We start from the raw sequence: 16359 nt of genomic DNA on the forward strand, positions 1-16359 counted from the left end.
TCTTTACATTGAACTAATTTGTAAAGATGCTTAGAATAACAACCAATGAAATGACGCAACCTCCGCCCCAAAGTCCTTGGTATCATTGATTCTTTTTTTTTTTTTTTTTTTTTTTTTTTTTTTTTTTTGGAAATTTATGGCTGGGACTGCTAGGTATGAGGAATTTAAGGGTATCTCTCTAAAATACAATGAAAACCACTGCTAGGTATGGGTCATGATCCAAACGCCCTTGAGAGGGTCAAGGAGCTTACCAAAAGTCTAGCATAGAAAAAAGCTTAAGCCACAGAGAATATGTAGTAGATATAAAAAAGCCGAGATAACAAAATTACATATAATCTTCTCTGAAAATTGAACATCTCTCTGCTTCTTACAACTAAACTCCCAAAAGTACATTTGGAACCCCAAAAAAGGGGAAGGGGGAAAAATGGATTCGCTACAAACATGGGCCGGGATGCATCACTATAACTGCCCGGAGAGGCGAGGATTCGCACTCTACACAGAGTCAGGTTAAGACCAAAAAAATAACTAAACATTGGTAAAATTGGATACAAGAAAACGTTATTCCAAAATTAAGAACATGGTGTGAAGAGACTAGAAGATTCAAGCTTTATTGCCATGTTTCTGTCGTTTGGCAACACAATCTTCATTGCAGGATACAAAAATGTGATGTGGTTATTACTGTCCTCTTGCCTAGCCCCACAAGTGTTCCCTCCGATATTCCCGCACAATGACTGGCACACTTGTCGGTGGAATCTGGAATGCAAAGACACAAACTCATAAATTCAAACTTGATAGACGCACAGCTTGGAGGACAAGAAGTGAGTGTATGTACGAGTGCACGTGTATCAGGCAATCATCCATCATTGCATCAGCTTTAGAGCAACAAATACAAAAGTTCATAGGAACAGCAAAGGGAAGCTTTTGAAAGTAAGGTCCACTTCCTAATTTATAGTGCAGAGAGTACACAAAGGTCCAGTGAGAATGTGAAATTTACAAAAACAAAATCTGCAGAATTCAAATAACTGAACATCAAGAAGAAATGCATTCATGAACAGGAAGGGCAGAAATTGAACAGGAAAAGAATCATAACACAGATTACATCTAACATCTAACAGGAAGGACAGGAAGTTCCCTTTCCCTAGAATGCAGTAGGTTCTTGGTGGGGTGCAAAATGGTCATGACTTGAAAACATGGCATATGCCATATGGAAATTGTAACTAAAAATAATCAACTTAGTTCTATCATCTAAGTCCCAAAAAGAAAAACATATTTCACAAGTTTAAGTTTAATTTTCTACCCAAAGAAAAGCCTTTATAAAGCGACATATTTGTATTAATCATGACCCCATAATTTATTGGTAAACATCAAATTCATTACAATACACCAAAAAAAAAAAAAAAAAAAAAAAAAAATATATATATATATATATATATATATATATATATATATATATATATATATATATATATATTGTTTAACATGACATGTGGTGATTTGCTGATTTTGAAAAATGGGGAATTTGTAGAAGTTATTACTAACAATATCCTTCCTTTCTTCCCCCACCTCAAGGCCCAACTAAAAGAAAATAGAATTCCAAATTTTCTGTTTGGTCTTCCTAGCTCCATCCAAACATGAGGGTATACTAGTCTTTTGAAATATACATATTAAAACAGTAACAGTAAATATCATCTCACGTTCTGATACTGAGATAGTTGACAAATAATCAATACTCCCAATCATAGTTCATAAGGGTTCAAGTGATTATAATATAAATAAAAGATGACCTTATTTTCTAATCAGGTGATGTTCATAATAAGCTCATTGCTTATGACAAATCAAAACTAGTTGCAAAGCAATAAGAATTCTTACTATTCTAGCAAACCAACTAGTTGACATGATTCCATGAAAGATACTACTTTGTATTTCAGATGATGAACCAATGTTCATGTTATATATGAATTTGATATATATTAGATTCAACCATGCTGGATTCCAGGTATACAATTAGAGATATCCTATTCAAACCATACTACAGGAAAATAATCAAAATTTAGACAAGTCTATGACAAATCAAGATTATATTGGTTTCTGGACCAATAGATCCACAGCTCCACTACAACTGACAGAAAACTCACCATGCCATAGTCCGTAATAATCATAGAAATGTAATCTGAAGGAGTTGTATCATACCTGTTGAAAGACGAGACGAGTTTTGAGTTATGAAAACGTAAAAATTAATTTGCAAGCATATTGGACAATCACTCTAGAAACTTACATCAAATTTAATAGTTGCAAATTCTCATTACTAGTCCAATCTTTTAAGTAACTGATTTCCCTTCTACCAGGAACTTTCAAAATTGCATCAGGGTCACCTGGCAAAAAAGTAAAAAGTCATGAATAATCCAAGCATGTAGAGACAGAGACCAACAGAATCAGATTAAATCAAATGGTCAAAACTATATACCAAGTTCATTAAAACATATGGAATCAAGTTGAACCCTTTCATGAAACTTATATGCTTCACAGCAAACCAATACTGGAACATGGAAGGCATGAGCAACCATAGCTACACAAGCAGTCCCAACCCTTGAGTAAACAGTTCCATTAGACAAAACTGAAGCAGCCCCTAAGAAAACTCGAGTGACTTCATGCATAGTATACGAAACAGCATTTATATGTGTGTATGTACAGTTAAGACCCTTAGCCACCAATCTGCGAAGTAAAAGTTGACCCTCAAGCTTTGGACGAGAGTCCACTATGACTACGCGAAATTGTTTCCCCATCTCATGTGCATGTAGCAATATCATTTCCACAGCTGAGGATGATCCATATGTGAGGAGGACATCCCCATCTCTAATTTTGGTCACAGCATGTTTGACTATCACTTTGTCAGCAATGAGTATCTTCTCACTAATAAAATGATTAATATCTGATTGCAGAGAGGCCTTTGCTTCAGACTCCGACAAACACATAGGCAACTTGGCAATCCGATTCTTTAAGAATCTAATCGCATTACCCATACTAATTGAAAGGGGCCTGCACTCGATCAGAAATGAAACATAACTACCGATTCTTGCAGTAAGGTCTCTGATCAGAGCTTTCTCCGGCGGTGTTGAGTAGTCCTTTATTGCCTCTTGAAATGCTTGAAGCATTGCAATGCAACGAGCATTGCCACCAGAAATATCTCCAGTTAAATAACGCAGTCCAACCTGAAATTCAACTATTACAATAACCCTTTGCTTTGATGGAAAAAACTAGAAGAGTAAACACAATACCCATACAAGATTGCATGCTGGTACCAAAAAAAAAAAAAAATAAAAAAAAAAAAAAAAAAAAAAAAAAAAACCTAAGCTACAAACAGCACAAAAACCATTCCCACTATTTCACAGTATCATTGTTACAATAATTTTTTTTTGAGTGGTTAAACTGTTCAAGAGAATAGAGGAGGAAAGAGATGGAGGTGAGCGCAGACACTGGAAAGACAGGACAGAAGCAAGGTATGGTGGAAGACAAAAGGGGTTAAGGAGATAGGTTGGAACAAGGTCAAGAGATTTATAGACTGTTGCCACCAAATATTACCACATTCAAAGAGAAAAGGCCTATAACTTCAAGTCCTAGTAGGGACACCATCCAGAAAACTAGAGTTATGAGCAACAGAACTATCAATCTCATTCCAATTCCAACACCGAGAAACCTACAATTTCAACCGAAACAAGATAAACAGAGGCAATATTAAATGGGAGAGGTCTGCAGTATTATAACTAATAATCAAACAGCCTCTCTACTTCAAGCTAGCTAAACATTTCAGATAATACCTTGTAAACGGCTGGATGCATTGGTTCTAGTTGGAAAAACTTTGACTCCAGATCAGGAAGCTGTGTTCCATGCTCATATTGAGGCAGGTGCCTAAAAAGTTCAACCCTGTTTCTGGCTTCAGTTTGGTTCACAACTGCTCTCTTTTTCGCTTTCTCCACCCGTGTCTTATCATCAAACTGCATGCGCGGATGAGGGACATCTTTCTTCCTCTCTTTCTCTGATTGACGATCAACGCCTTTCTTCTCAGATGCTGCAACAGAAGCATTGTCTTTATTTTGAACAGAAGCCTTAGCAGCTTTCACCTGCTTAGAACTCCCTGCTCCAGAAGCTGCGGCTGGTGCCTTACCCATTTCAGCTACGGAGGCAAAGCAAATCAAAGAATATAGATAATCAATACAGTGTTAAAAGATGCCAATTGGGATAACTGTCAATTAAAATAATAAATGAATAAAACCTTCTACTATTGTTGACAAAGTGACAAGCATATGCATTAGATGCATTATTAGATTAGTTTTATGTAATTATGGATTGTGAGGTATTATGTAATTACGGATTGTGAGGTATGACTAGGACTAAGCTATCTAAACCTCCTAAACCAAAAACACCACTGATTCCATATTTCAAACAACAAGAGTTTTCACTAAAGAATATATCTTGAAGAACGGCTGCAAAGAGCCTATCAAAATTTTCTTAGGAGTATGCATCAAATTCATAAATCATGAAGACAATGAGGCTATACATACCTTTCGCAGCAGCCTTTGCAGCCCTTTGGGCTTCTTGAAGTGCACGTCTTTCTGCTTTTGACATTTTTTCCTTTGATGGCTTTGAATTGCCATGTTGTTCACTTTGAGCATCTGTCGATGCATCTCCAACTTTTTCTACGGAAATTCTTCATTTTTTAATAATGCTACAACAGCTCAGATAAGCAAATTTGATGTATAGAAGACAAAGAAATTGACATGGATCTGCATAGTGTGCTAAAAACCTTAAATCTAGAAAAAGTGGGGAGGTGGGCCTCTAGTTGATATTATAAAAGACAATAATCGCAAGGATCTCTGCCCCCAACACTGCATTCCGCTCAATACAGTAGCTTGATAAGCTAACTTCCAAATTACACTAATATTTTACTGAACATGAGCAGTCATATCCAAATTGAATTACCACATGTCCACAAGTACTAGCTTAAAAGTTGAATACAATGTAAAGCCAACTTTGCCTTCATGGCTAGGAAATTATGGTCAAAGTTTTAATAAGCACATTCTCTAATTATGAAATGATCCACAATGAATGACTCGGTAGGAAGAGAAGACTGATTTGTCATGTGACGACCAAGAGCATCAAGCCATTAACTAATCATACACTTAAATGTTTGCATCCCTTTTCAACTATATCCTTCATGTAGATTTGGGTGACTAGTATTAACTAATGGGTAGTAATAAATCATACAATTAATACATAATAGATGAATTGGTACTTATATTTACATAGAGATCTAACAAAGTATACATCAAGAAAAGGCAAAAATACATCATGAGACACACTCATTACTTTCCAATGCACTTAATTCAAATGTATATACAAAATCACTGGCAAAAATCAATATTTTTTTTTAAAATATCAAGTCATAACCAGATGAAAATGATGTAAATCTTAAAATATAACTTCAAACCAACAAGATATACACAATAATTTTTTTACAAGGATCAATGGACTTCGTATTAAAGAGACAAACACGTGTGCAGAGTACATTGAACATAATGGATTGATGGCCTTCAACTTGCCACAAAATGGTGCACTGCTTAGATTGGCCAAGAAAGTGAACATCACAAATACCTCCGTGTAGAATCATCAACACACATTTATTTTCAACCAACTACCAAACTAAAATGGATCATAATTCAACCTAAACTCCTTCCTACAGGCCATTAAAACTTCTAAACATCCTTAAGGACCTCAAGTACTAAGTAATTTTTGCAAGGACAAGGATCAATGCACTCACAATCTAACCTCTTCCACCAATTGGATACTATTTTACCAAAACATAATGGGTACCACCTAGTCGTGAGAGGTGGGAACATTGTTAAAGCCGTGCAACAGTTTTTCTGAAACACTCCCCACCCCAACCCCCTACCCACCAAAAATTTTCCAACAACAACCCATATACTATATGAAATCCATAGCATAGCTCCAAATGTGAGTTTGATCATACAAGGATGAAACATTATCCAGAGGTTTCATGTCTTTCTTCTAGAAGAAAAGAGGGACCTTTGTTTGAAAGAAGAATATCATTTCCTGATTGGCATTTGACAATCCTTTAGCAGCTAGGGCTGTATGAGAAACCAAATTCAAGCAACTGCAAGAGAGATTTGTAGGACTACGAAAAGAAGTAAGCTCAATTCCTCTAGTAAGGAAAAAAAATTTGAGCATTAATTATTCCATGGTCTCTTGCATGCCACCCTGTTGAAACTTGACAGAGGTTTTAGTTCTCTTAACCGTTTAATTTACAACTAACACAATAAGTATTATTTCAGAAGTTTTTAAAAACAAATACATCAAGCTCGTCCAAGTTGAGCTTTTCCGCAGGTTTTGTTAGAGAGGGACCCTTCAATAAGGTTTTCCATAGGCGCTAAATTTGAGATTTTGTTTACTAATTATAATCACGAAACATAAAAAAGTCCTTCCCGTTGCCTTCCCTACTCTAGCAGTCAATGCAAACTAACAATTTCATACTTCACTTCCTCACAATCTCACATATAAGCTAGTCAACGACATAAACTAACAAGAAACCCAGTTGATACTCTTTCTGAATTTCAAAACAGGAAAACCTAAAATCTGTCCCAAATTAAGGAATATTGTCAAACTATGTAAATTACGGGATTTTTTTTGCTACCTATTGCTGATAATACTTAATCACATTCCACTCTCCTCTCCAACTCGGGGCAAAAATTCCCAACAATTTAGTCTCTCATCTCATATGTGGACAAAATCAAAATCTCAAATTCATGACTAATCCGCTTACCATTCACAAACCTATAAAAAAAGGAACTCCGAAAACCACACTGTTTAGCTTTATTTTACCTTGCATTTCAAAGCTAGTCATACTGTACAATGTAAAAATGCCAATTGTTTGATCAACCAAAAAAAACGAAGTATCCGGACTTGAATCCAAAGTAAAAACACGATTAAGCCAATAATAAACACAAAACAAACCCAGACAAAATTTAGCAATATACCTAAACTAAACCAACAGCAAAATCACAACAAAACCAGCAAGAAATCAACAATGTACCTAAAGCAACAGCTGCCAAATTAACTCCAGAAGCTGTAATCAAGCTACCACTAATCACTCCAACACCGCCATTTCTCCCCGCCTTACCAACCATCAAATCAAACCCACCACTGGCGCCACTCGGCATCGAAGAAGCAAACTTACTACCACTCTTCCTACCCTTCCCACCACCCGAAGGCGAAACCATTACATCTTCCGAATTCTCCGACTCCGAAGGAAATATATCCGAAGGATTATAGCTCCCAACAACAAGATGGGCAGTTGCAACATCAGAAGCAGGACGACGAAGCGGCGAAGATGGCACAGGAGGGTAATGGGGTCCCACAGGACGAGAAGAAGATAGCAGCAAATGGGTGTCGGAAGAATGGCGAGGTGGTGGAATCATCACCGGAGAAAGGGAGTTGCCGGAAGGTGAAATCTCGCCCACCGGAGAAGACGAGGACGACGAAGAGAAGGAATCCGACCGAGTTCTGTCGGGCGCAAAAAACCCGACTTGTCGGACTTTCGGGTCGATGACAGCACGAGCGCCGCGGCGAGGAGGAGGATCCATGGGAATGGAGGAGAGAGAAAATTAGGGTTAGGGTTTGAATTAGGGCTAGGAATTGAAGGGTTTGAGGGAAGAAGATGATGAAGGAAGAAGAAGAAGATAAGATTGTTGAAGAAGAATTATTGATGAAAATGGCATATCGAAGTTTTGATTTTTTTTTTTTTTTTTTAATTTTTTTGGGGGATTTTAGAGTGAATTTTGAAGGTTTAATTTCATTTTAATGGAGGAAAAATTGGGGGGTTTTGGAATTAATTTTAATTTTAATTAATTAATTTAATCGGAGAAAAAAGAAATGGGTAGGGTTTAAGGAAGAAGGAAGGATTGGAGGGAGAAGGATGGTGTTGGTGGAGGATACGGCATCAAACTCATCGATGATGATGTACGTCACAGATCTTCATGGAGGGTATTTTTGTAATTTCATGTGATTTATTTATTTATTTAGGAGTTAATTATTCGATTATTGGACACATCACACGTGCGATCCATGTAATCAACATTATAAAATACAAATTCCTAATTTAACACATATTTCCACCGTTTATTGTATAGTGGATTTCTAGGTTAGAACCCGTGCGATGCACGGTTATTTTATAATTTGTATATATTTAAAAAATAATGGATAAATATGAATAAGAATTATGAATTTTGTACAAAAATATTTGTAATTTTATAGTTTTAGATTTTCATCAATATTATGATATTCAACGTCGTCTAATACATATTTCAATGTATGAGTCCTTTCATTAGTGTACTATTTACAATTGTTTCATTTTTTAAAGTTAAATTGATAGGTTATAGTTGTAATGTAAAAGCTAATAATATTCAAATTTTAAAATTGTTAAATATGGCAGCTACAAAAAAAAATGACATCATCCTTGCATTTAGACGGGAAAAAATTTATTATGTGAGTAACATGTGGACAATGATGACGTCAGCAACATTTTGTTTTAGTAATAGTAAATAGATATGATACAAAGTAAGATACAAATATTAAAAATATGATAAGTGTAGGATATGCTTTGTTCACTCTAATAAATTATCATCTTGACACATATTTGACTGAGAGATTAAATGATACGGAGCAACCTTTGTTATTGAAGGGACTACAAGATATTGAGCAACCTTTGATGGAAAAATATTTCTTTCTGATAAGTTAAATTCTAATACAAGTATGAGTTAATAAAGTTACCAATTGGTTGTTGGTGTAGTGGTGATTGAGGCTACATTTAGTTGGGAGGACGCATGTTCGATCCCCCGCAGCAATAACTGGGAGGAGAGTGAAACCTAACCACCCACAACTAATCCTCGAATTCGGATTAGCCCAAAAAGTGAAGCGGGTGGAACAAAAAAAAAAAAGAGTTAACAAAGTTAGCATAACTTTTAACTTAAAAAGTTACTCATGTAAGGCATGTTGGACAAGCCCAACATGACCTGGTTAGGGTCTAGGCATGGGTTTACTATTTACTCATATTGAACATTGATAGTTTGCACATAAAAAAAAAAAAAAATACGTATATTGAACATTGATAGTCATAGAGCATATGCATATCTATTGGACCTAGCCAATATCGACAAGATTCCATAGCCTTCTTTTTTTTTTTCTTCTTCCGAGGGAAACTGAGTTAATGCATTAATGTAAGGACATTAAGTTCGAGAGTACATAGGGAGATATTTTCGGAGGGTAGTGATTAACCCACATCTGTTCAATTCCAAATGGCACTAGCCTAGCAAGGTGATACACAACAAAATTGTCATCTCTTTTTACATGAAACCAACAAAAAGACTTAAAGTTACAACTCAACGACAGATATCCTCAAAAGCATTATTAAGATCAGTAAAATAAATAGTTGCTTTCAAGAGACAATGCACAAGGACCTGAGAGTCCGACTCCAGCACTACTTCCTCCAACTCGTACTGCTTGGCAAGTTTCACAGCAAGCAAAAGAGCCTTAGTTTTGTTTGGTTTTTTTTTTTCCTGTCCCATTCGTTTAGTAAGACTTGCAAATTTGATCGATGATTCCATCCCAAATATCGAATATTCGAAAATTATTAGTTGAGTAATTTAAATTGCAATTTGTAAAGAATGGATGTTCAATTCGAATTATCCGTGATTATTTGTAGAAAAAAAAACCGAATGGAATACCCAATTTCTTGGATATTTCAAATATTTTGGATATTCCAAAAAAATAAATTATAAAGGATAGTTTAAATTTTTTTTTTTGAAAATAAATTAATTCATTGATAGATAGTCATACAATATCTAGAATATAAATCAAAACTAACAAATACAACAAAAATATTGAAAAATATATGGAAAAATTACTTTAAATAATCCAACTTTTGCTCCATTCTCCCAAAATAATCCATATTTGGATTATTCTAGAATAATCCAACTTTTCACACCCATCTTCCCGTAATGAACTCAGATGACCGGTTACTTGAACAACCGATCATCCTTTTCTCTCTCCTCCCTCTTACCATCTTCCTCCATTCCCACCACCTTTTTTCTTCCTCCTCCCCCAACCGCTCTGGCTCTTTCTCGCCGACAGAGACAGACTTGTTGCCCCCCCTCCCCTAGCGAACATGCCGGCTTCAAAAACTGGCCCACCTTCTTCCTCCTCCACTTCCAAACCGGCTTACTCCCACCCAAAAAAAATATAAATAACCCCTTTAATTTGTGTTTTTCGATAAGAGAAAAAGTGAGGGGGTTGGGTTTTGGATGGTTTCGGGGGTGGAGGAGGTGATTTCGTGGGCTAGGGTTTAAGTTATGGGTTGTTTCAGGGTTATGGGTGGTGGTTTAGGGGGTTGAAGGAGGTAGTTTCGGGGGCTAGGGTTTTGGTTATGGGTTGTTTCGGGTTATGGGTAGCGATTTCGGGGGTGGAGAAGGTGGTTTTGGGGGCTAGGGTTTTGGTTATGGGTTGTTTCGGGTTATGGGTGGCGATTTCGGGGGTGGAGAAGGTGGTTTTGGGGGCTAGGGTTTTGGTTATGGGTTGTTTCGGGTTATGGGTGGCGATTTCGGGGGTGGAGAAGGTGGTTTCGAGGGCTAGGGTTTTGGTTATGGGTTGTTTCGGGTTATGGGTGGCGATTTCGGGGGTGGAGAAGGTGGTTTCGGGGGCTAGGGTTTTGGTTATGGGTTGTTTCAAGTTATGGGTGGCGGTTTCGGGGGTGGAAGAGGTGGTTTCGGGGGCCAAGGTTTTGGTTGTGGGTTGTTTCGGATTGTTGGTGGCGGTTTTAGGGGTGGAGAAGGTGGTTTCGGGGGCTAGGGTTTTGGTTATGGGTTGTTTCGGGGTTTCAGGGGTGGAAGAGGTGGTTTCGAGGAAGGAGCAACCACTGTCGGTGTTGGCTAGAGGTGGTCATGGAGGATTAGAGAGGAGAGAGAAAGGTGGTTTTTTTTTTAAAAAAAAAAAAACGGATTTTTCACCAAATACCACTTGAGTTAATGCGTAATTCACCATATACCACACAAAATTTTCTAATTCACCATATAGCACTGAGTTTGACATAAATGTCACAACATGCCATTTCCGTTAACTCAATTAGTCATTAACTTTAATTGTGCCACGTGGCAGCTTATAATTGGTTGCCTTTTAAATTATTTAATTTAAAAATAATTATTTAATTAATTATCAAAAAAAAAAAATTTAAAAAAAAGAAAACCCTTATCTCCTACCTGACCACCGTAACCCCCACCACCACCTCCACCTGCCGTCGGCCGGCTGCGCTTACCCCTCCCTTCACCTGCCCCAATGCTGCGCCGCTCTCCCCCAATCCCCCTGTACCGGTGTTGCAATCCACCTCCACCCCCAATCCCCTACTGCAACTTGTTTTTTGAGGAGAGAGAATTTTTTATAGAAAAATGGAAGCTAAATTTCTGCCATGACTGAACAATTTCTCAAGCTTCCACACAATCTTATTTTCTACCAGAATCTCACAAAGCTGCCCCCTAAAACCCCAAAAATCGACCCAACCACTATTCCAAAACTCCCACCACCCCGAAATCCCCAAAAGTCGACCACCCACACGAATGATTGAAAGTGGCGAGTGCTGCGGCGGTTGTGGTGGGAATGGGTGTGTTCTGATATCAATTAACAACAACCAAAATTAGATATTCCGATGAAAGACGGTGGTGCAAATGAGTAACGGTTGGGTTTAGGGGGGTTTTGCGGTGGTTGATTTTTGGGGGTTTCAGGGTGGTTGGCTGGTCGGTTTTAGGAGGTCAGGTGAGGATTGGTGGCCGTGGGGGTTGCAGATGGGGGTTCGGTGGTCCAGGGGAAGGGAAGGGGCGCCGGCGGGGGGTTGTCGGATTCCGTGCCGGCGGGGGATGTCGGGATAGGGATGTGGCTGGCTGGGGATGTTGGTGGTGGCTTTTTTTTTTTTCTTTATTTAAGTAATTAATTAGATAATATTAATAAGAGCCAATCAGTGAAAGCCACGTGGCACAATTAACTTAATTTTTAACGGAGTTAACGGAAGACTAACGACAATTAACAAAAAAGGCATTCTATGTTAATATACATTAACTCAGTGCTATATGGTGAATTAGAAAATTTTGTGTGGTATATGGTGAATTTTGCATTAACTCAGTGGTATTTGGTGAAAAATCCGAAAAAAAAAAATGTAAATTAAAATCTAAACCAAACCAATAAAAACATGACACGTAAGCAAAGTGACCTGCTTGGTTTGATATGGAAGATGGGGGTAAAAGGTTGGATTATTCTGAAATAATTAAAAGGTGGGATTATTTTGTGAGAATGGAGCAAAGGTTGAATTATTTAAAGTAATTTTTCCAAATATTTATTCAAACATTTTTAATGGTTTGTACCAAAAAAATAATTCACATTCGATCCGAAGTTAATGAATTTAGAATGAACTAGATTAGGTATCCATTTTCTAGAGCGGATAGGTCGAACCACAAATATAGCTATAGGCTATAAAGGTTGACGAGCGGGTCAAATTACTTTGACTTATTCGAAAAGTTAAAACAAAACAAGTCTAGATAAATTTAGACAAAATATGTTTGGTCAAAATTAATTAGTTACGGAGTATAACTTACCAACAACACTGCTATATTGAAATCGAATTATGATGAATTAAACTATGTTTGGATGACATAAATTCAAACAAATCAAATAACAGTATTTTTTTAACATACTCTTAGAACTACATCATCTGCATGTAACATTTTTTTTTTACCATACCTTAAAAATTTAATAAATATATAAATATATAATAGAAATTTGTCCTCAAGTCGGTGAAAATGATTTGATTTGGTAAAATTTTATATCCAAAAATTTCAAAAATAAAATTTTTGTCCCCTTAAAAGAATCGACGTAGTCAGTATTCACACAATTATTTGTAATTTAGTATTGGACTAGCTGACATTCTACACCAATAGATTTATTTTTTAATAATATATTACATCTCAGTCGTTTGTTCAGAAATTAAAAATTAGATTTTGAATAGATTTTGTCTCATTTATTAAATTTCGTACAATTCACCTTACTCCTAGTTGAGTCTACTAGTAATTAGCTCCAAAATATCTTTTCATTTTTTTTTTGATTTGAGGGAATATCTTTTCATATGTTTATGTAATTTAATTATTTCTATGTATATATAGTGATTTCACAAAAAAATAATAGAACCCTTTCTTCTTCTTTCACAAAAAATCCAGGTATTTTTCTTTCCCAATTTTCTCTGTAAATGGCCTTACAGTTTTGCTACAGAGGAAAAATCATGAATAAAAATGGTACGTTTGAAATTTTTATCATATATTCCATGCATTTTATATATTATGCTTTGGGATTTATAATTTCTATGTATATATAGTGATTTCACTGTTAATAATTTTAGCTTTATATACTTTTGGAGTATTGTGTTTCAATTTGGGATTTACTTCAAGCTTCAAATTCTTTAAGTATTAAAGTACTTATATATGCTGTAAAAATCAGAGAATCTAACACTGTCAAAAAATTAAAATAGAGAATTACTAATTTGAAGATAAGTTTTTACAAAAAAAAATACTGTAGTTTATTACTTACAAATGAGTAAATTTTACTCCAACTAATCAACTTCTTGTTTAATTTCTAGATGTTTGGTTACTTTGATTAGCTTAATTGTGTGAAATCATACTTAACTTTGAAGTTGTGCCCATAAATTATATATTTCGTAGCTCCCTCAATATCCCAAAACAAATTTTACCCTTATTATTTTTCCTTAATGATTTATGAAGAAAGATTGAAGATAACGTATCAAAATTAAATTATTTTAATTTTGAGATGATAAGGGGTCGTAAAATATATGAATTTCTAAAACTTGGCCACAAAAGTCTAAGGAAGAGCAAAGCAAAATACGACTTTAGTATACCGAAGTTATAAATTATTGTGTGTCACTTGGAACCTCCTCGCTCGATCGTGTAGTTTTGCATTCAAAACCTTTGAATCTTTGATGGGTTCAACAAGAACTAGAGCAGAAGAGTGTAGACCAACTGCTTAATTCATATACCAATTAATATTCCACTCAATATTAAACTGTGTAATGCCTTTGTAGTAACTTGCTTTGATTCTTGGAATTTTACTTAGTTGTTATGTAATTTGCTATGGAGTAATTTTTACAAGGTAGTAAATGCAAAGCACTAAAAAAATTATAAGAGAATATCATTTGAAAGATTATGGTTTTGAATAACTACATCTTTGCTTTTCATATTTCATTGTAGAATAATATCTTCTCTGTACGAAAATCAATAGTTATTGGTTATCTCTAAGTTACTACATGCTCATATAAGATATTGAATTTATATGGTTTAAAAAGATTTCTTTTTTTACAACACTCGGGCCAAATTGTTGAAAATAAAGGCTTTTAAGATATATTTTACAAAGTCAAAGGATATGTTAGGTAATTAGAGGCTAGTTGTGCATGAATTAGACTGTTTAGTTAGTTTGTGTTCTATATATCTGATTTTCGTTCATTTATTTGAATTTATTTTATCCTATTTGAAAGTATATGAGTTTAACATGGGTAACTCATACCATAACTTATTTTTCCTGAATTTATCTTATTTGAAATTATATGAACTTATAAGAACGGAAATAAGTGGAATGAAAAACGGACAACAGAATAGGGCCTTAGGGCCTTATACCTGAGTATATTGAATAAATATTGGCTCATAGGACCTATTTGTTTTGAAACAAATAGGATGGCTAAATTGTAAATATTAACAGAGCATTCCGGCGTTACGCACCAGCACCCCGAGTGCGGGGTTTGATGGAATTGAAGGGAAAAGATCATGAGTATAAAATACCATTAAATTAAGTAAATAGTACCATTAAATGTTATAGTGCCATAGTGGTATAATTTTTTTTTTTTTTTTTTTTTTGGTGTTTAGAGAGCCACAAAGACGAGTAATGAGAATCGATCCCAAGATCATCTGGAACCGGGAGGGAGCTCTAATCACTTGAGCTATCCCTCACTCTCGTAGTGGCATAATAGTACAAACAAGTATGTAATTGTACATCAAATATTATACCACTGTGAGATTTAATAGTACTACTAAGATAACCTATACTCTAATGGTATAATATACATGCATAATAGTACAAAAAAAAATACCACTATAAGTCTGTAACCATAAAAAATACCTTTATGAATATCAAATGACTATTTTACCCTCATATGTATTTCCAGAACACATAAAAGCCATGCGTCGAGATATACTCGAAATATATGTTGGAGGGGGGGTCTTTAAATTTGGTAAAGGAGAAAACTTGACAAATTGTTGATGATAACATAATCATTTCCCCATTACATCCACAAACCTCTCTTACAAAGAAAAAATCCTACAATCATCTTTTTCTTAATTTAGCTTCCTAGGCTCAAACCTCTCTCAATCCTTTGTCAACTGAACATACCCTTTAGAGAACCTCTTTTTTCGCCTCAAACTTTCCACTACCCCAAATCTCCCAAAGTAGCACCCTCAAATTCACCTATCCACCATACATAAAAATTACATACAATATGTTATCAAAAAAGTAATAAGTCAAGTAGCATTATAATTGCAGCAATAAGAGGTATTGCACAGTAGTTCACACACTATTATAAGTTCATATATACTTTAGCTTAATATAAAGCCATGCATGTTTTTAGATTGGCATACATGATATGACACATGGATTAAATAGTTGGATATACATGTCATTTCAATAAGTTTTGTATATGAACTTATTGCAAAAGAGCTTATAATCAAGATTCAAAAAGCCCTTCACCAAATCCCTTAGCTTTATAAATTAAGCTTTTAGGTTAGTGGTCAATAATACTCTTTTGATATCTTGCTCAATGTCTATGCACTTTCTGACATGATTTTGTGCAAGCATTAATTTGAGCATTTCAAGTCACATTTTCCCATTAAAATTATTTCTTTAATTGTTATCACTCTTAGCATTACAATTACCTCACAATATTATCATAAACCAACTACTTGATCTTTAATGTAAATATCATTTAATCTATATCTCGATTTATTAGCCTTTTATCCTATAAGTGAAGTTTCTATAACCTTAACTGATTAAAGCATTAACAAACGGTACATAAAACAAGAGGATCAAATCTTATTTACATAATTAGGCATAGTTTTGCGGCCTCTCAACATTAACAAAAAAGAACCACTAAAGCATGGCTACACAAGTCCATATGAAAGCTTGACTTGCTTCTTTTAG

The 16359-nt window shown here is 35.3% G+C and overlaps 1 protein-coding gene across 3 annotated transcripts; it reads right to left on the reverse strand.

Moving 5' to 3' along the window:
- Positions 1–281: 281 nt before the first annotated feature.
- On the reverse strand, positions 282–8167 carry LOC110728167 (translation initiation factor eIF-2B subunit delta-like). 3 transcript variants are annotated; one of them, XM_021907819.1, is made up of 7 exons: positions 7106–8167; positions 4560–4688; positions 3816–4171; positions 2465–3209; positions 2276–2372; positions 2136–2190; positions 282–753 (listed from the first exon to the last, which is right to left on the reverse strand). In XM_021907819.1, exons 1-7 carry the CDS (start codon positions 7653–7655, stop codon positions 691–693), a joined length of 1995 nt encoding a protein of 664 aa, XP_021763511.1. In that variant the 5' UTR covers positions 7656–8167; the 3' UTR covers positions 282–690. The 3 variants fall into 3 exon arrangements, with proteins under 3 accessions (XP_021763511.1, XP_021763510.1, XP_021763512.1); XM_021907818.1 differs by having other exon boundaries at positions 4560–4694; positions 7106–8162; XM_021907820.1 differs by having other exon boundaries at positions 4560–4705; positions 7106–7187.
- Positions 8168–16359: the final 8192 nt, after the last annotated feature.

This window comes from Chenopodium quinoa, unplaced genomic scaffold (assembly GCF_001683475.1).
Source record: "Chenopodium quinoa cultivar QQ74 unplaced genomic scaffold, ASM168347v1, whole genome shotgun sequence".
Classification (NCBI taxonomy): Eukaryota; Viridiplantae; Streptophyta; class Magnoliopsida; order Caryophyllales; family Amaranthaceae; genus Chenopodium; species Chenopodium quinoa.